This window comes from Ranitomeya variabilis, chromosome 2 (assembly GCF_051348905.1).
Source record: "Ranitomeya variabilis isolate aRanVar5 chromosome 2, aRanVar5.hap1, whole genome shotgun sequence".
NCBI classification, from domain to species: Eukaryota; Metazoa; Chordata; class Amphibia; order Anura; family Dendrobatidae; genus Ranitomeya; species Ranitomeya variabilis.
The window spans coordinates 301,650,652-301,672,212 of NC_135233.1; the positions used below are offsets into that span (position 1 = coordinate 301,650,652).

The window sequence follows — 21,561 nt, forward strand, 5'->3', positions numbered from 1 at the left end:
ATTTTTGGCTAAAAAAAACCATTTTTTTTTTAAATTTAGTTTAATTAAAAACTTTGCACCATTTTTCTTTTACAGCCTCTGTATTGCACTGTTTACTGTTGGCTGCAGAATGGGTAAACTGAGAATCCATCAGTGAGCTCCAGTGGGAGAGTTTGTAACTCTTCTCTCTGCCTTTTTGGGGGATTCTCTCATTTGACTTAGGACCACAGACCACATTGAATGTTCAATCTGCAGGGAAACAAAATCTATAAGTACAAAACCGTGCAAAATATTTATTGTAAGTGAACTACAAACCTGATTTTTAAACCCAAATACATGCATTTATTAAAAAACAAAACAATTCGGAGGAGGAGGACCACCCTTATTAAACAGCAATCAGTAGGTTTCTAAGCTCCCCCTACTGGAGGCCACAGACAATACACTGTTATTTTTGAAATCCCCCGTGTCTAAGGAGAGGACTTTGCACCAAAAAGAGCTATGTCATTAGAAGATATACATCCACTTTAAGATTTGATTGCTCCTGGCAGAACATCAGGTTTATTGGTCCTAACAATGGTTATAAGCAACCATTACTTTTAGGAAACATTTACATCAGAGTAAGGGTATGTGCACACGTAGTTTTGAGGGCTGTGGATGTTTCCGCAGCGGATTTCATAAATCCGCAGGTAAAAGGCACTGCGCTATACCTGCGGATTTACTGCGGAATTTGTGCGGATTCCACCTTTTGGTTTTACACCTGCGGATTCCTATTATGGAGCAGGTGTAAACAGCTGCGGAATCCGCACAAAGAATTGACATGCTGCGGAATGTAAACTGCAGCGTTTCCGTGCTTTTTTTTCCGCAGCATGGGCACTGCGGATTGTGTTTTCCATAGGTTTACATTGTACTGTACACGCATGGAAAGCTGCAAAATCCGCAACCTGTGCACATAGCCTAAGTCCATGGATAAAGAAATCGGTATGTCCCATTGGTGATCAGATTATTCGCGGTCCTCTGTAATGAGAACCTTCATTCACAAACCTCCATCAGTGAGTTTTCTGTAAGATAATGCATTGGATAACTACTACCCCCATCCTTCTCAGGAACAGGCAGTAGTACAGCACGCTGCATTCTGGTGACCTAAGAACAGATAAAGCTTCTAAATGAATTTACTGCTGAAGAAAACTTACGGCCATTATCGGATCAGTCCCCGTAGCCTATTAAGTCCCCAGTGTAATACCTGCCCTTCAAGCTGACTCCTTGTCGGCAGTAAATATGCCTTGTGTTCTGTGCTTTATGGATGAAGAAATACTTGCTATCATGTTACATCTACAAGCCGCACAATGCTGCTGGAATACAGGTTACGTGCACTCAAGAATGATAAAATGCCATACTATTACCTCCTAGGTGACGGACATGGTGTATAACACTCATCGGGGCAATGTATGGGATTACAGGACAGTCCACACTTATTTCTGTGGTTACAATTGTTTGGGATGAATTTCTTTTTTTCCAAACATGTCAAGCGTAGCACAAAGACCTGGCGATTTAGGCTTAAAAAACACTTCAATATTTTCTGATCAGAACATAACGAAGCAAGTGGCACCTAAACAAAGCGATTTCCCCTAAGGAGACAATTTCCGATATATTTGATTGTCTGCAGAAAACTATCCTAAGCATTTGTGATGTATTGTAAGTCTTTGGTGTAGACTTCCGTTGGCCTGATTTATGCCACCCGTGTTTTACAATGATAAACAATGGGTAACTGACCTGTACGCAACTGCATACCAAACGGTGGTGTATTTCCAGGCATACGTACACCACACGTGTGGTGTGAACAGTCTTAATGATCAGTAATACCAGTACATGCTCTGAGTTCAACTTGATTGTGTTTGATCATTTTGGCACCATATATACCAAATTCAACACTGTCTCATTGCTAGTTGTATCATATGAGAAATCATTCCGTCTATAGCCTTCTTAAAGGGAATCTGTCAGCAGGATTTTGCTTTGTAATCTGAGGTTAAAACACTGAATTTGACGATGTGTCACTTATTAGTGCTATTTACTTACAGTGAAGGTTTTATCACTAGGGCATCATCATTGCTGTGACTAGCTTCCTTGTTGAAACTCGTCCGTCCACGCCCCCTTCTGTGATAGACAGCTTACAGTTAATACACAATTTACATAGTGAGCCTGGTGGGGGCGGGGTTAGCTTTCTCAGCTCTGCTGCAGTCTAAAGCTAGGAACTCTGATTGTGTCACAACTGTTGCAAGCAGTAAAATAAGTGATACATCGCTAGAATCAGGACCTCTGTCCCTACATCATGCTGCTCTCAGATTAGGTAGCAAAAACCTACTGAAAGATTCCCTTTTAAAGAGAGATCAGCCTGATCAGTTAGGATCTGTTGGCTAATATAATGGATGGGCATTATTAACTTGAAAAACTATGAGATATTGCTAGAAAGTCTTTAATGGTTATTACAGTGAGAATGATGTTTTATTTTATATTTTTGAGTGCCACTAACCATCAATAAGAGAATTATGGTTATTCTCATTATTCGCCTTGTATCAGCATTATCGTCCAGTAGGAGATAGCCAGTCTGATAGTCTCTAATTAGCAATATAACCTTTCTGAAATACATTTACCTATCAGCCTGATGTCGACCTCAGCTAGAGGCGTAACGTGAAGCTCCTGGGCCCTAAAGCAAAATCTGCAGTACAGTGTGCCATCTATTCCATTGGCCTCTGGCCTCTCCAGACACTGGGGCCTGAGAGTTACTGCTACCCCCATATACACCCCATATACACCCCATATGGCTTCGCCTTGATTTCATCATATTTTTCAGTAGATTGACTATTCTTTTGACTCTTTGCCTTTCCCCATGACAAGAGTCTATGATAAATGAGCAACCCTTGAACCATTTTGTTAAGACAATCATGACATGATCAAGAGAGAACCCCGCCTGTTGCCAGTCGTTAAAATATGAAGAAATGCACTGCACATTTTCATGCATGCACCCCAAAAGTCTTGTTAACATTCAAGCTAAAACTTCTAAAAAATTACATCCACTAATCCACTAAATACTCGAATCCTAACTACAGCGATACCTATCATTGTTCTTTTTTTAAACATCGATAAAAAGCTTTGCTGTACATCGCAGATGATAAAACAAATGGTAGCTAAGCCCCAGGCTTCCATATGGAGCCCGCAGCCCATTGCTCTGCAATGAACGGTGGATTCCATGGAGCAGCTTAAGGGGTTAATATATGCTAGAAAACGCACCACAAGTGAGGAATAATTATCAAAGGTCATGCATTTGCTGTATACATAAGCAAGAAATCATTGGCTTCAAGCTGCGCTATATTACAACATGATACATTGAAACAGTTTGGATCAACCCTTCTGGAATTCACCAGCAATTTAAATATTAGAATCAGTGCCTTTCAATTATGAAATACCTAAGTGGCCAGTACAAAATATAGCAACGGGCATCAGTAATCTAACAGCAGCATGATGTAGGGACAGAGCCCCTGATTCCAGTGATGTGTCACTTAGTTTACTGGGTGCAGCAGTTGTGATAAAGTCACAGTTTTCTCTGCTGCAGATCTGGGTTGTTGAGCTGTGTGTAACCCTGGCACATCACAGCTTTCTGTGTACATTGCATAGTGACACAGAGCTGCTAATCAGTGCTGGGGGTGTGGCTGGACTAGGAGGCACAAGGTCAGTTGTCCTGCAGTGATAATCTTCTGCTGATAAAACACTGATTGTATTGAAACAGCAAATCCCAGCCCAGTGAGTGATACATCCCTGAAATCTGGGTCTCTGCTCCTACATTATGGTGCTCTCAGATTACATAGCAAAAACTTAGTGACAGATTTCCTTTAAAAAAGGGAGGCCAAAAAATAATTTAACAAAATTATAATCTAACCCATATTTCGGAAAGTTAGTAAATAGTGCGGCAGGTAGAAATAGTTTGGATTCATGTGGTTACCTGGCTAAATGGGGCTCTTTACAAATATATGGCACATATAAATGACTTACACCTTTAATGGCTTTTTCTATTGCATGCATTATTGTCAATACTATACTTGTATAGCCAATGTCATCAGCACGGGCTATTAAAGCAACAATACTACTAATAAATAAGTAGATGAGGGTCAATGGAATACAATATTATTCTTTAGTATTTGTAGTTCTTAAAACCCCTTTCTTTTCCAGCCAATGTCCTCATATACTGACCTCATTAAATACATCCTTGCACATCAATCATCCAATAAGTGCTCTACGTTAAAGAGCCAAGTCCATCTAAGCATCATTTTATCAAAAGTACAAAGCAAAAAGAATCCAAGTATAAAAATGTTCCTGCTAAAAGTCTTTATACATAGGTTAAAAAAAAACAAGAAAGACACAGTCTGGCTCCATATTCATAGCATTCTGTGGCAAGCATTTATTTCACCCAAGGCTCGTTGAAATTTCGATTTTTTTTTTCATCCACTCTGATTGGGAAATACAAATGCTGCAAAAAACAGGTCTTAAAGGGCAAGTGACATTAGCTTCATGCTGCCAAAATCGCAGGCAGCATGAGTCTGAGGCGGCCTGCATGGCTGCAAACAGGTATGCTCTTCTCTGAAATGCTCTGGCATTCAGACAAACATAGTTGGAAACTAGGAATCTGCTAGACTAATCTTGCTCCAGACCCACACTGCTATAGCTAAGTATATGAGAAACGTGCCAATCACTTGGAGTGCGGAAAATCCAGCCAGGGACACCATCAGACTAGTCTCGTCTCCCCCTATAGTCCCCTATGTTTTATTATGAAACGCCATATCATCACTAATCAACATTTAAATGACCTGGCTTTTGAGAAACACAATTCTACCTGGCTCCCCATGACCAACACTTGCTGCCCCTGTAGATCTGACAGCTCAGAGTTGTCATAGGGGTACCAGTTTTTTCCCTCCTGTATATAATAGCTAATTGGTTACAGTGAGGTTAATCAATCCTTGTGACACTGAGTTTTCTTGTGTTGTCATGTTGGACACAGCATAGAAAAGCTTCTCCTATAAGATCTTAAAGTCTGATAACTTGGTTTTCTAGTGTACACAAGAGCCTATGCATGGCACAGAGAGTCCTTATCAGTTAGTGGGCTGCCATACTGTGCCCTTGAAATGCTTTATGTGAATATGTAATATGGTATATAGTGGAACGGGACACTGTTTTTTTTTTCTGACAAATCTACTTGTAAGAACCCCCCCCCCCCCCTGCATATCTCTGCATGAACTCAGAGGCACACAAAGGTACAGCATGGCCTATAGATTTTCTGTACAACACAGATCCGTAATATAATCATGAGACCTAAAAAATCCCTTCCACCGTCTGTTTCCACTAGACAATTTTGGCTTAGGAACACTCTGTCAGGGCTGTCCCACACGTCCAGATAATTCCGGTACCGGAATAAATCGGTACCGGAGTTATCCGTGTCCGTGTGCCTGGGAACTCACGGAGGCCATACGTGCGGCACACGTGTGCCACCCGTATGGCGAGTGGGTACCACACGGAGCGTGTGGTACCCACTCTGCATGGTGCTGAAGCTGCTGAAGCTGCGATTCATATCCTCTCTGCAGTAGCGTTTGCTGCAGAGAAAATATGAAGAATAGTGTTAAAAATAAAGATTTAGGTGTCCGCCGCCCCCCCACCCCCTGTGCGCCCCCCCGCTGGTCAGAAAATACTTACCCGGGTCCCCCGTCGGCTGTCGCTCCTTCCTGGTCTGGCCGCGGCTTCTCCTGCATGCGGTCACGTGGGGCCGATCATTTACAGTCATGAATATGTGGCTCCACCCCCCATAGGGGCGGAGCCGACTATTCATGATTGTAAATGATCGGCCCCACGTGACCGCATACAGTAGGAGGCGCGGCCAGACCAGGAAGGAGCGAGGGAGCGGGTAAGTATTTTCTGACCAGCGGGGGGGCGCACAGGGGGTGGGGGGGCGGCGGACACATGGATCTTTATTTTTAACACTATTCTTCATATTTTCTCTACAGCAAACGCTGCTACAGGGAAGATATGAATACCGGCTTCAGCACCATGTGGGGGGGACAGCGCTTACTGTAGCGCTGTCTCCTGCACGCACACGGACCCCAGATGGAGAATGTCCGTGTGAGGTCCGTGTTTTACACGGACCCATTGACTCTATTGGGTCCGTGTAAAACGTGCGCTCCCACGAACACTGACATGTCTCCGTGTTTGGCACACGGAGACACGGTCCGCAAAAAATCAATGACATCTGCACAGATGCATTGATTTTTATGGGTCTACGTGTGTCAGTGTCTCCGGTACGTGAGGAAACTGTCACCTCACGTACCGGAGCCACTGACGTGTGAAACCGGCCTCAGAATGATCTTCAAGCGGAAATGGACTCTAAGGCTATGTTCTCACGTTGTGGTTTTGATGCTTTTTGTCTGCAGGCTCGCTTTTCAGTAAAGAAGCCGCTTGCAATAAGCATTTTTTGCTGCGTTTTTTGTTGTTGTTGTTGTCTCTTGCTGATAAAATTTAGTGCCCCCCCCCCAAAAAAAAAAACATGATGCAACTTCCTTAGGTTTTTGCAGCAAACACAGATATCTATGTTTTTGCACTTACCCATTGCTTCCTATGGGTGAAAAAAAGCTGCAAAAATGCTGAAAGACATGACATGAGATGCTGCGTCTTTAAAAAAAACACAGCAGGTAAAGAAAAAAACAGTGTGTGAGTGAGATTTTTGAAATCTCGTAGTTTTTGCTAGTACTGCAAAACACAGCTTAAAATGTGCATAAAAAAAGCAAAAATGCAACGTGTGAATATAGTCTAAGGCTACGTTCCCAGGATGAGCTTTATGGTGAGTTTTTGATGTTGCAAATTTTCTGCACCCATTAAGTAAAATAGATTACTTGCAGTTTTTCAAAAATACGCAGGGTCTAACACCCACCAAAACCTCATTGTGGGAACATAACCTTACATGGATCCTCTGGAAACAATTCTTTGAGTACTGCCATAAGCGATCCTTTTATAAGGACTGCACATAAACGATCCTTATACACTGATCCTTTTTTAACCATCATGTACTTTATTTTCGCCTGGACAGTCTTGTAAACCAGCCAGTTTGGGGCTGCTTTGCAAGATCATGCCCCAAAGGATCATTCCAGATGTTGGCGTGTATACCTTCAAGAACTACTTAAGCAAACGATGTGCCCAATGCTTCCAACGCCATGTGCCAATCATTTCACATTTGTTTATGACAGTACCCAATTCTAGCAAATGTGTTTAATATTTGGGCAAATAACTACTTGCCACAAAGTGGTCACTAAATAGGTTCAAATATATAAAGCCAATTCTCCTGAAATACTCAGACAACAGTAAAATTTATTTCCTTAGCATCTAAGGCATTTGTAAACAATCCCCAGCCTAATAAAAAGTCATGCTGGGAGTTGTAGTTCATCCACAGGTTGCCTAAGCCTGCACCCATGGACCTAATATTGACCCTGCCATACTCCCATTAAGTCTGTGCAGGTTTCCTAGTGCTTACATTCAATTCCCTGTGTCACTTGTCTAATGAATGACACCAAATAACTAACAGTGCAAAATATCCCCTAAACATTCTTGTAGAGAAGACACGCAGGACTCAACACAAAGGACAATAACCGAGGCACGGTCCAAGCTGACAATACTCTGGGGCAGACTGGGGAATCTCCACTGATGGCTCACTGAGCATCTATTAGGACATGACAGTAACCGCTCCTAGCATGCCAAGCGTCATCATTTATGGGACAATTTGTATTTATGTTCTACTTCATGTGTGATTTTAGCCATTCGACTAATGTATCGGAGAATATGGGAGTGACTCTGTGCAAGGGACCAGAGAATCAGATTATTGGGATGGGCTTTATAATACAGTTTGTGTAGGTCCAGGTTAGAAACTGTCTAGGAACTTTGTGCCGAAAATTGTCAGTCATTTCTAATAACTTTTTATCACTGATATTTGTAATAACTTGTTTGTTCCAGCACATGACATGTATCTAAAGATACATTTCCTGCAAAAAAGGATTCACAGTCATACTTTAGAGGAACTGTGACTGACACAAGCCCCTTTAAGTTCGCATTGAACTAAAATGCTAAATTATGCCTACAACCTTGTCTGAAAAACACAACTGTCATATCGAGTGCACCCGTACCCTCCATGATCAACGCTCAATCATTCAGCAGAGCCCTACAGGATGATTAACACCCTTCCTGCAGATCTGGCTCAATAGAAACAATCATGTTTCTTGATATTCCAGATAATGAAAATAACCCTCTAACTACGGTAAGTAAAATTACAAAATGTTTGTAAAAAACACACAAGCAACTTTGCAATTTCCTTGTTATTAAAAAACCCTTCATTTTCAAGAGTATAGAGATGGTTATTGTTGTGGTTATCGGACACCGATGCAGTCTATTAGTGGTGGTCAAACATGCTCCTTACAGTAGCGCTCGTAAATGCTACCCTAAAGCTGGTCAGAATGATTGGGGTGCGCTTTTAGCTTCCGATGCGGACATGTTCTGTGTCACTACGCTTCTCTGCTCACAGCATCAGAGAGGGGACAAGTCAGGCCATGATGCCACTGGCCAAACTGTCAATCAAGCAGGAGAGCATCGCCCAAAGCAAGAAGCCAAGAGGCTGGGGGGCTATGTGCTCCTGAAGATCAATGATGACACGACCGCTTTAACGTTCAAGCCCTGTGACTACTTTTGGTTCCAAGTCATGACTTTGTCTGTGATCAGCCATTGTGCTATTTTAGTTGCACATAGCACAAATGTTTTTGGTTGCTTGAATCATCTGAGTTTCGATGTTGCATGACCAGAGTCGCTGCCTACCACTAGCCTTAGGCAGCCATTTAATTACAGATTTCATAACCTATTCCATTGACTATGGCCTTTAATGCTCCACCTAAACTACATTGATGCTTCCTTTTCTAGACGTACATAACTGATTACTTCAAATATTGGCTGTAGAAGCCATGTTATGTGGTACATGACTTACATCATACTAAAAACATGCTTATTGATGAGATAAATGGCATGGGTCAGAATGTGTGTCAGTACAGGTCTATTCATATCAATCAAGTCTTTAGGGTACGGTGGATGTGCGGCTGCTAAGAGGCTGAAGCTCCGTCCACCTGTGGTCAACTGGCCATAGAGCTGGATGGAATTTTGGTTGCATGTGGCCGGCTGCACCATTTGGTCCTATCCTTATGGTTAAAACTAAAACAGAACTGCCTATGACTTATCATTGATCATCATTAATCAGAGATGGATTAAATAATACTGAAAAGTCAGTGGTTAAAACCATTTCACCAGATAATTAGATCTCTATATAGGACATTCATGAATCAAATGTCCTTTGGGACCCTATGAAGACAAGCAACCTTAATACTCAGTAACCTCTTCCATACTGAAATAGTTCCACTAGTAAAGGTACTTGTAGACCAGGGCCACGGCTGGAAAAGGCCAGATAATGTTTTTACCATTCAGTATGAATATCGATGCATGCATCTACATGGTACAAAGGTGGTCATGTGCATGAGGCCTCATTGGGTAAGCTGTGGGTCTCCTCTGAAGACCGGCATGGATAGACCATTCAGCACTGCTTTAGAATATCATTCCCAGGTTATTTCCATCCATTGGATTCAGTTGACTTTTATTTGGTTTCATCAAATAAACCTATTTGTTAATAGGTCAATTAAAAGCACCACGTACCATTGTATAAAAAGAAAATGAGCAAAGTATAATAGGGGTTAAAAAAACTCAAATGAGTTTATCATAAGGTAATATTCGTAAAAGATGTGCTGATGCAGAGAATCAGCACTGATATTTCTTACAAAGCAAATATTAAAATAGTTTAAAATTACCTTTGCAGTTTTACAAATAAAGATAAAAGTTTGATAAATTATTGAGAAAATTAATTAATTTCTTTTTTTGCCCCCTAGAGAGTCTGCAACAATGAAATACGAGTTTATAAAATGCGTTCCGGATAGTCGGAAGTCTAATAGGAAATGTTATAAAAAGGTTACAAAAAACATTCTGAAAGATGAAAAGAAAAAAAAAAATCACAGTGTTTTCAGGAGTGACCATGACATACAGGCAGGTACGATCCATTAGGGACTGTAATGCTGCTGATGTTAGGGGTATGGTAGGCAAGGACTTGCTTACAGATATTGGTAATGGAATTGTATGACTACAGATACTAAGACATGCTAGTGAGGGGAGGTCTGGGCTATAAGGCGTGATATACACATCGCTTACTTGTTGTGGAATTAGTTTCAAGAAATCCCATTCACTTGCAACATATAAAATCCATATCGGATTGTAGTCGAGTTGCAGATTTACAAATCCTTTATATGTTCAGAAATAATCTACATTCATTGTAGTACATTGAATGGCTAAATTCTGCACCAAAATCAACAATGAATTATGCTCGCGTTGCTTTTGCGGATTTTGGTATGGATTTTAAGGCTTTTTCTGCTGCACAATTTTTTCATGATGTGTAGACCAAGCCTAAGGCCGGAGACACACTGGTGCGAGATACGGCCGAGTCTCGCTGGTTAAAAGCAAGCTGTGGCACCGGCACTCCGGAGCGGAGCGTGCAGCTCCATGTATTGCTATGCAGCTGCACGCTCCGCTCCGGAGTGCAGGTGTCACAGCTTGCTTTTAACCAGCGAGACTCGGCCGTATCTCGCACCAGTGTGTCTCCGGCCTTAGATGACTTCTGCTGTTCTAGAAAATGCCATATTTTGATCAATGCAGCCAACGGTCGGTTTCACATATCCAACATTCATAGCCCAAGTTCGGACCATGATATCCAAACTGGCTGTGGGTCTCCTGACCCAAACTCAAAAGCTTCATACTCTTACCGTGAATGTCTGACATGTGAAACCGGGTTAACACAGAGGTATGCAAGAAAGCACCTCAGGGTGGGTGCAGGGCACGTTTCAGTAGTTCATTAACGCATTATGATAGTAGCATTAGGTCAACCAAAATCAAGAGGTGGGCCTGTCTAGACCTGCAGCTGGTTGTCCTCCTGATTCCGGGGCAGTACTGATCCTGTCTACCAGGCCGCAGCAGGTGGCAGTGTAGCATGGACCTTATCGATGTATACCCTGCATTGATTCTGATGGCAATAAGGCACTTGTAGCAACTTCCACTAAACATAGGAGGTTTAGCACAGGTTACTACTAACCAAATGGCAGGCTTGTTATAAAGCACCAAATATATAATATAAATGGAGGCAGTATTTGTTTCCAGTGTTATGTCTACTATTTTAGTTTCATGGTAAGCAAGTTTCCTATAACCAAAGAAACTTATATGCAGAACACAGATTGTATTAAACCTTCAAATTAGGCTAAGTGGCTTTAAAGCCTATAATATACATGGAACACATGGTTAAAAAATCGGTCAGTGCTTCATCAGTTTTTCACTGATGGGGGAAAAAAATAACTTTCTCCGTCATCTCCAATCTATCAGTCCGTAAAAAACTGACTGCACACGGATGACATACGAGTCCTGCCTGATTTTTTTTCATGGGCCCATTGCAGATTTTGATCTGACACTCAGATCAATATTGGACGTGTCTTTGCTATTTTTGCATGGACTACTTGGTCCACAAAAAAAATGACTGATATGTGAACCGCCCTGTAGACTATCACAGGTAGCAGAACGCCATGTACCAATATTGATGACTTCTCCTATAAAGTCCTGGGCAACCTCCTTAAATTACAACCCCTTTTATTTAAAACTAAACAAATATTCATAGTTTTGAGTACCTTTTATACAAAATCTGCAGCTTTCTGCAGTTGCGCATAGACTGTAGCGCAGTACTGCATATAACTTCTGACAATAGACTTGGATTACCATGAAACATCACTATTGCATAGGGTTTGGTTGTATGGTGTCTGCTGGAATTGTAAGTTGATTGATCAATATCCCTATAATAACAGCTAAAAAACTAAAAAATGTACAAATGCTTATTAACCAATATAAGTGCCCATGTATAAAATTAGTGATTAATCCTCAGATTGGCATCCCATTATGTTGAGACTTTTGCCATCTGCTGTTGAAAAGGGTTCGTCGTTAGTGATCGGTGCTAGACAAGAATGGAGATTCTAATATTATGTGACAGAGGCAAAACCATTGTAAGGAAAGGGCCGGGAATTGTGCTGAGGAAGTAAGGAGGCCATCTGGTGCTTAAGTCAGTCACTCCCCGAAATGAATTAAGAAAGATTTTCCGCTTATTAATTTGACTTCCCAAATCTGACATACGCCAAATATTAAAATGGTAATTGTTCATTATATTCAGTTCATAGACAGGTGAAACTGAAGGAGGGGTTCGGCAGTTTTAATTTTTTATTTTACTGAAAACTGATTGGAATGCTGATACAAAACCGTGACCCAAATTGGGTACAAATTCCTTGTAACGACTGTAACCAAATGGTCTAATTCTTGGTGCTAGGGTTGAATCTTAATATTTAAGAACATTGCCTAGCCTGGATAAGTAAAAACCAATAAGCCATTGAGTAGTCTAATATGAATTCTCATTACAGAATGTAAAAGGGGAATCTTAGTTATTAATATAAAACATACAAAATGATCCACAACACGCTTTCAACATTTCCTAGTATACCGTACATGTGCCGGGATTGTTACGTCGTCATAGAATGACACCATTAATAAAAGCTGGTGACAATAGCCATCTTTTACAGCCCATGTTTAGTACTAGGGTCAACTGAAGAATGACACACATGCATACAGTACATAATTTTGAAGCCTGCTTCATCACTATAAAACAGTTGGTTATCCCTGTCAGGTTGGGTCACATGTAATTCATGACACAAACTATAAATCACATAAAAAATAAAAATAACAGTGAAAGCTGTAATTGGATCCTTTAAAAAGCACCGTAGTGCCGATCTGATGTGTTCTGCTGTATGATCCTCCTCGTGAGCGGATGCCATACACTGTTACTCTTTACATGGAGTCTCCAAGAGAATCCGAGTCATCCAGGGACAGGGGAAGGTACAGGTCCTGTAAGGAGAAACAAGAGAGGCATTCGTTAGCTTCAAAGAAAATACATTGATAGAATGAGACCTGACATGCTATCTTTCCATTGGTGTCAACTATTAGAAACTGCAGAATAAAGTTTTGCTATCAACAATCCCTCACTAGGGTAATACGGACTCCAAGGCAAGTTTTATCCCTGCTCTTTTCACCTTGGTCAGACAATGAAGAAGATGAGGTTGAGATCACTTTTCCCTCCACAAGTATCTAAAATGAATGTCTACCTTGTTTCCACTGTAAAAGTCCTCATACTAGCTAGAAAAAAAGTTGTCTGACCTTGACGATCTTGGCAAAACCAGTTGACCATCTAATGTGTATGGGGCTTCCAATTCTCTCCCGATAGACGATTTTGGAAAAAGAATGGAATAAGTAGAATTTCAAAACTGATCCTTTGATTCCCATTGAGATAATCAATTGCCTGAGGGGTCTGGCGGTGGCTTACTCCCTCTGACCATTCAACACATGCACAGTCCGTATGAGCAGATCAAGAGCGCTAGCTGCCAGCCGAACGAGCATTCAACTATCTAAGATAGGTAGAAGAAGAGCCACTGTTCATGTGGCCAACCCCAACAGCTATTATTCCACCAAGTCACATACAGTACCAATAAGGTATACAATGCCAATATAATAGTTACACAGTATAAAAATACCAATAGTCATACAGGACTATTAGAAAACTATTAATCCATACATTACCAAAAAATAGTGCTATTGTTGAGTCCCATTAATGGGAACAACTTGTTATGTATTCTCTGTTATACATTGTATCCTGTTGTTGCTAGGGAGAAGCCTGCCCCTTGAAGTTTGTCCCTTCTTCTCTTCTGTAGTTGATGATGTTAGTTTGCTCCTCCCTTCTTTCTCATTATCCATTTGCTGTAGCCATTTTTGGATGTACATGTGTATTTCTCTGTTTGGATTACTCTTTCCACCTGCTGCATTGTGCTTAAGTACAAGATTTCAGACAATATCAACTCTGTTTCTCCTGATCTCTTATTACGAGTCAGTGTGGCTGAGTTGGCACTATCTGAGGACGCATTGCATGTGAGTACAACAATCATACAGTTATCTAAGAGATTGATGGCTAAGGATTTAGAGACTCAGGGTATGTGCACACGTTGCAGATTCTGCTGCGGATTTTTCTGCAGCGGATTTGGAAAATCCGCAGTGCAAAACCACTGCGGTCTTCACTGCGGATTTTCTCGCGGTTTCTTCTGCGGATTCCTCTGCGGGTTTTCAACTGAACTTTCCTATTGGTGCATGTTGAAAACTGCTGCGGAATCCGCAGAAAGAATTGACATGCTGCGGAAAATAATCCGCTGTGTTTCCGCGCGGATTTTTCCGCAGCATGTGCACAGCGTTTTTTTTTCCCCATAGGTTTACATGGTACTGTAAACTTTGGGAAAACTGCTGCGGATCCGCAGCGTCGGATCCGCAGCAAAATCCGCAGCGTGTGCACATACCCTCATACTACCTTGAAGAGTCAGAATAGCTATACTTTGCTAATACAGTAATTTGTACCACATAATTCCAATATAAATGTGGTCCCTGTTTTCTGTTACATACAGATAAGGAAAGGTTTTCTTCCCATCCAGATGTTCTCTAGTATTGTGTGTGTTCTATATAATCACACTTAATTGGTTCTCAATGTAACATACAATGTGACCAACTAATAGAGCCCGAAATATAATTTAAGTGATAAATTTTGTAAAAAAACCGTTTAGCATCAGTGTTGAGGAACTTTTCAAAAAAGTTTTCTTTAGGTAAAATGAAAAATCACCATATTGTGAACAATTGTGTGTATGTAGGCAAGGTGAAGAAAATTACTTTTTTTAATTAGTCTAAAGAAAAAAAATCACAATGTGCATTTTCACCCTGGTAATCCTGAAGTTGCTATTTTCCTTTAACCCCTTTCTGACCTCGGACGGGATAGTACGTCCGAGGTCAGATCCCCTGCTTTGATGCAGGGCTCCGCGGTGAGCCCGCATCAAATCCGGGACATGTCAGCTGTTTTGAACAGCTGACATGTGCCCGCAATAGCGGCGGGTGAAATCGCAATTCACCCGCCGCTATTAACTAGTTAAATGCCGCTGTCAAACACAGACAGCGGCATTTAACCGGCGCTTCCGGCCGGGCCGCCGGAAATGAGCGCATCGCCGACCCCCGTCACATGATCGGAGGTCGGCGATGCTTCAGAATAGTAACCATAGAGGTCCTTGAGACCTCTATGGTTACTGATCCCCGGCAGCTGTGAGCGCCACCCTGTGGTCGGCGCTCACAGCACACCTGCATTTCTGCTACACAGCAGCGAACATCAGATCGCTGCTATGTAGCAGAGGCGATCGTTTTGTGCCTGCTTCTAGCCTCCAATGGAGGCTATTGAAGCATGGCAAAAGTAAAAAGAAAAAAAAATTAAAAAAAATGTGAAAAAAATAAAAAAAATATAAAAAAGTTTAAATCACCCCCCTTTCGCCCCATTCAAAATAAATCAATAAAAAAATAATCAAACCTACACATATTTGGTATCGCCGGGTTCAGAATCGCCTGATCTATCAATAAAAAAAAGCATTAACCTGATCACTAAACGGCATAACGAGAAAAAAATTCGAAACGCCAGAATTACGTTTTTTTGGTCGCCGCGACATTGCATTAAAATGCAATAACGGGCGATCAAAAGAACGTATCTGCATCGAAATGGTATCATTAAAAACGTCGGCACGGCACACAAAAAATAAGCCCTCAACCGACCTCAGATCATGAAAAATGGAGACGCTACGGGTATCGGAAAATTACGCTTTTTTTTTTTTTTTTTTTTTTAGCAAAGTTTGGAATTTTTTTCACCACTTAGATAAAAAATAACCTAGTCATGTTAGGTGTCTATGAACTCGTAATGACCTGGAGAATCATAATGGCAGGTCAGTTTTAGCATTTAGTGAACCTAGCAAAAAAGCCAAACAAAAAACAAGTGTGGGACTGCACTTTTTTTGCAATTTAACCACACTTGGAATTTTTTTCCCATTTTCTAGTACACGACATGGTAAAACCAATGATGTCGTTCAAAAGTACAACTCGTCCCGCAAAAAATAAGCCCTCACATGGCCAAATTGACGGAAAAATAAAAAAGTTATGGCTCTGGGAAGGAGGGGAGCGAAAAACGAACATGGAAAAACGGAAAATCCCAAGGTCATGAAGGGGTTAATAACATTTTCCCTTGATCAGATAGTCCTCACAAATGTTTTCTTTAAAGGGGGTATTCTGATTGGAAGATGTAATGACCTATTTACAGGTTAGGTGATGACTTTTAGATCGTCTGGGTTCCAACCACTGGAATCCCCACTGATCGCCAGAATGGGTCACATTTTTTCCTGTTGAAATGAAGCCACAAATCACATGCTTGGCTGTAGTTCCATTAGTTCTCAATGGGGCTTCTGAAGTTCTGTTCTTGGCTTTCTCACTGTGCAGTGCCGCTCAATTCTAATAGGGATAAAAGAATCTTGTTCTGGCAATTAAGGGGGTATGGAGGAGGATTTCAGCGAACAGATCTCCATTGATTAGTTGAAAAAATTTTAATCGAACTTTTAAGGGATATGTAACACAATTTCATAGCACAAGTGTCATACAATATTAGATAGATCTAGTACAGCTGATGCTGATGATGTACTTACGCCAGTCTCCATTCAACTAGCCTGACAGCTGCAGATTGTACTGGGCAATGTGAGGTTTTAGCAGCAGTGAGGAGGGACACTGAAGAGCAGTCAGTCATGCTAGATGGGTAGGGATTGAGTGCAAACTGTGAAAAAGGATTATACAGCTATTCTGATATCAATTATCAAAGTAAGTGTACCAGCGTCATCAGGTCTAAAAGATTAATTTAATAATGGATGAGTTTGTATTGGGAAACCTGATGACTGATTTACCTTAATGATGTAAATAAGAATTCATTTTCTTTATTAGGGATACAATCGGAGAAGAAACATAATACCTTGTGCTTGCGAAGACTTCCAGGACTGGTTGGGGTGGAGATCGGAGATTGCTTGGATTTGGGTGTGGACAATTGACTGCTTGAAGTTCCATTAGCTGATAAAAAAGAAAAAAAGAAACACAAATTTATATTCAGGGTAGGTCCTGGTTATGGCCATGATTAGGTCTTCCACTGCCATACATACCCATTGTGTTATGGTGGAGGGGCGATGTAGAACTCCCTCCTCGTACTAACCACTTATTTAATTTGGTTGCTACAGACTGATGTTTCTAAATGGTTAATGGTTAAAGGAGAGCACACAATGTAATGCATTCGAGAATATTCTTTGTCTATGGCACTGCCAGACTCTACTGCCATATGCAAAATAGAAATCATTTTAGCACTCTGTACCTGTAGAGTCTTTAGTTATCAGTGCACAGGACCCACAAACATTTGTCAGGATTTAGGTAGGGTTAGCACTTTACTGCAAACTTTATGTAGCCTAAGTAAACTCTACTTTTGGAACGAGTCTTACTTTAAGGATCTTTTGCCCTCTAGCATTTGTCACAGGAAATATTTCAAATGTTAATATTCAGCATCTATATATTCTCTAGTGCTTTATATTTCACGGTATGTCAAATCTTACAGCAAAACGAAGCCTATAACGTACCTTGGTATTTACAGGATTTGTGCCCAGGCCTGCTGGAGGCCAGATCTTTGCAACATCACCATGCCCATGACAAGTACGGAATGAGACAAGATGAAAGATACACAGAGGGCAGAAGGAATATGCTTTTTCTACCTTTCTGCTAAATGCAGCATATCTCCAAGATTAACTAGACAGCTGCTGACATTTAAATAAAAAGGTAAAAAAAATCCAACACAATAAAAATGTGGTTGAATCATCCAAAACACAGAAGGTACATATATAGTTAGGTTCGGAAATATTTAGACAGTGATTCAAGGTTTGGCATTTTAGCTGTTTACAAAAACGTATTCAAGATACACTTATATAATATGGACTTGAAGCGCTGATTATTAGCTTTAATTCGAGCGTATTTACATCCTAATTGGAGTAAGGGTTTAGGAATTACAGCTTTTTATTAATTGAACCCTATATAGACACATTGCACCAAAAGGGATCGTACCAAAACAAATCTTTATTGGACAAAATACACAATTAAAATAGTAACAATAGTAATTGGGATACTCTGAAGGTGACAGCTACACCAGAGCCGCAGGCAAGAGGAAAAAAGACATGCTTGATATCAATATAAGAGAAAGCCACCTCTGTATCAGTGCATATATACTAGTGAACCACAAAGTTATAACACTAGGCTGGTGAAAAACGTCCAGTAAGCACATAACACCAGAGCAAGGAAATAGTATAAAGTTACAGGAGCATAATTACCTCAAAACCTGCGGCGCCACCCCTACGCGCGTTTCGGCGTGCGTGCCTTCTTCCGGGGGAGCTTTTTATTAAGTAGCTCCCTGTTTTTCAATGGAACAAAGGTAACTGGACAATCATCTCAAGGAGCTCTTTAACCCCTTCATGACCCAGCCTATTTTGACCTTAATGACCTGGCCATTTTTTGCAATTCTGACCAGTGTCCCTTTATGAGATAATAACTCAGGAACGCTTCAAGGGATCCTAGCGATTCTGAGAATGTTTTTTCGTGACATATTGGGCTTCATGTTAATAGTAAATTTAGGTCGATAATTTTTGCGTTTATTTGTGAAAAAAACACGGAAATTTGGCAAAAATTTTGAAAATTTTGCAATTTTCAATTTTTTCATTTTTATTCTGTTAAAGCAGAGAGTTATGTGACACAAAATAGTTAATAAATAACATTTCCCACATGTCTACTTTACATCAGCACAATTTTGGAAACAAAACTTTTTTTGTTAGGAAGTTATAAGGGTAAAAAGTTGACCAGCAACTTGTCATTTTTACAACAAAATTTACAAAACTATTTTTTTAGGGACCACCTTACATTTGAAGTCACTTTGAGGGGTCTATATGGCAGAAAATACATAAAAGTGACACCATTCTAAAAACTGCACCCCTCAAGCTGATAAAAACCACATTGTAACATATTTATTAAGGTTGAAGGAAGACTAAGTCCATCTAGTTCAACTCATAGAATAACCTAACATGCCCTAACATGTTGATCCAGAGGAAGGCAAAAAAAAACCCCATGTGGCAAAGAGTAAGCTCCACCATGGGGAAAAAATTCCTTCCTGACTCCACATACAGCAATCAGACTAGTTCCCTGGATCAACACCCTATCAAGGAATCTAGTATATATACCCTGTAACATTATACTTTTCCAGAAAGGCATCCAGTCCCCTCTTAAATTTTAGTAATGAATCACTCATTACAACATCATACAGCAGAGACTTCCATAGTCTCACTGCTCTTACAGTAAAGAATCCGCATCTGTTATTATGCTTAAACCTTCTTTCCTCCAGACGTAGAGGATGCCCCCTTGTCCCTGTCTCAGGTCTATGATTAAAAAGATCATCAGAAAGGTCTTTGTACTGTCCCCTCATATATTTATACATTAAAATAAGATCACCCCTTAGCCTTCCTTTTTCCAAACTAAATAGCCCCAAGTGTAATAATCTATCTTGGTATTGCAGACCCCCCAGTCCTCTAATAACCTTGGTCGCTCTTCTCTGCACCCGCTCTAGTTCAGCTATGTCTTTCTTGTACACCGAAGACCAGAACTGTACACAGTATTCTAAGTGTGGTCGAACTAGTGACTTGTATAGAGGTAAAATTATGTTCTCCTCATGAGCATCTATGCCTCTTTTAATACATCCCATTATTTTATTTGCCTTTGTAGCAGCTGCCTGACACTGGCCACTAAATGTGAGTTTGTCATCCACCCATACTCCCAGGTCTTTTTCATTGACGGTTTTGCCCAGAGTTTTAGAATTAAGCACATAGTTATACATCTTATTACTTCTACCCAAGTGCATGACCTTACATTTATCCCCATTAAAGCTCATTTGCCATTTATCAGCCCAAGCTTCTAGTTTACATAAATCATCCTGTAATATAAAATTGTCCTCCTCTGTATTGATTACCCTGCAGAGTTTAGTGTCATCTGCAAATATTGAAATTCTTCTCTGTATGCCTCCTACAATGTCATTAATAAATATGTTAAAAAGAAGAGGGCCCAATACAGACCCCTGTGGTACCCCACTGCTAACCGCGACCCAGTCTGAGTCTGCTCCATTCATAACCACCCTTTGTTTCCTATCCCTGAGACAGCTCTTAACCCACTTACACATATTTTCCCCTATCCCCATTATTCTCATTTTATGTAAAACCACATTCAAGAAGTTTATTAACCTTTCATGTGTTTCACAGCAGCAGAAGCAATATGGAAGGAAAAAATGAACATTTAACTTTTTAGTCACAAAAATGATCTTTTAGCAACAATTTTTTTTATTTTCCCAAGGATAAAGTGGACCCCAAAAGTTGTTGTCCAATTTGTCCTGAGTACACTGAAACCCCATATGTGGGGGGGGGGGACCACAGCTTGGACGCACGGCAGGGCTCGGAAGGGAAGGAGCGCCATTTGACTGTTTAAATGGAAAATTAGTTCCAATCGTTAGCGGACACCATGTCATGTATGGAGAGCCTAAACTTTGGAGCTCCCTGACAAGTGACCCCATTTTGGAAACTAGACCCCCCAAGGAACTTATCTAGATGCATAGTTAGCACTTTGAACCCCCAGGTGCTTCACAAATTGATCCATAAAAATGAAAAAGTACTTTTTTCACAAAAATTTTCTTTTAGCCTCAATTTTTTCATTTGCACATGGGCAACAGGATAAAATGGATAGTAAAATGTGTTGGGCAATTTCTCCTGAGTACACGGATACCTCATATGTGGTCATAAACCACTGTTTGGGCGCACGGCAAGGCTTGGAAAGGAAGGAGTGCTATTTGACTTTTTGAATGGAAAATTAGCTCCAATCGATAGTGGACACCATGTCGCGTATGAAGATCCCCTGTGTGCCTAAACATTGGAGCTCCCCCACAATCGACCCCATTTTGGAAACTAGCCCCCCAAGGAACTTATCTAGATGTGTGGTGAGCACTTTGAACCCCCAAGTGCTTCAGAGAAGTTTATAACGCAGAGCCGTGAAAATAAAAAAATATTTTTTTCCTCAAAAAATGATGTTTTAGCCCGCAAATTTTTTCACAAGGGTAACAGGAGAAATTGGACCCCAAAAGTTGTTGTCCAGTTTGTCTTGAGTACGCTGATACCCCATATGTGGGGGGAACCACTGTTTGGGCACACGTCGGGGCTCGGAAGTGAAGTAGTGTCGTTTTGAAATGCAGACGTTGATGGAATAGTCTGCGGGCATCATGTTACATTTGCAGAGTCCCTGATGTGCCTAAACAGTAGAAACCCCCCCACAAGTGACCCCATTTTGGAAACTAGACCCCCAAAGGAACTTATCTAGATGTGTGGTGAGCTC

General features: G+C 40.8%; 1 protein-coding gene and 1 long non-coding RNA gene across 2 annotated transcripts in view; one reads left to right on the plus strand and one right to left on the minus strand.

Moving 5' to 3' along the window:
- The first annotated feature begins 6,021 nt into the window (after positions 1–6,021).
- LOC143805636 (uncharacterized) lies at positions 6,022–17,933 on the plus strand. Its single transcript, XR_013221293.1, has 3 exons — positions 6,022–10,138; positions 17,056–17,219; positions 17,747–17,933. It is a non-coding gene; the product is annotated as an uncharacterized LOC143805636 (long non-coding RNA).
- DCX (doublecortin) overlaps positions 12,380–21,561 on the minus strand; it is a 137,221-nt gene continuing 128,039 nt past the window's right edge. Inside the window, exons 6-7 of the mRNA XM_077285165.1 lie at positions 17,084–17,178; positions 12,380–13,071 (exon numbers count right to left, since the gene is read on the minus strand). Of these exons, the coding sequence (XP_077141280.1) occupies positions 13,015–13,071; positions 17,084–17,178 (152 nt within the window). The 3' untranslated portion in view covers positions 12,380–13,014. The remainder of the gene's footprint in view (positions 13,072–17,083; positions 17,179–21,561) is intronic.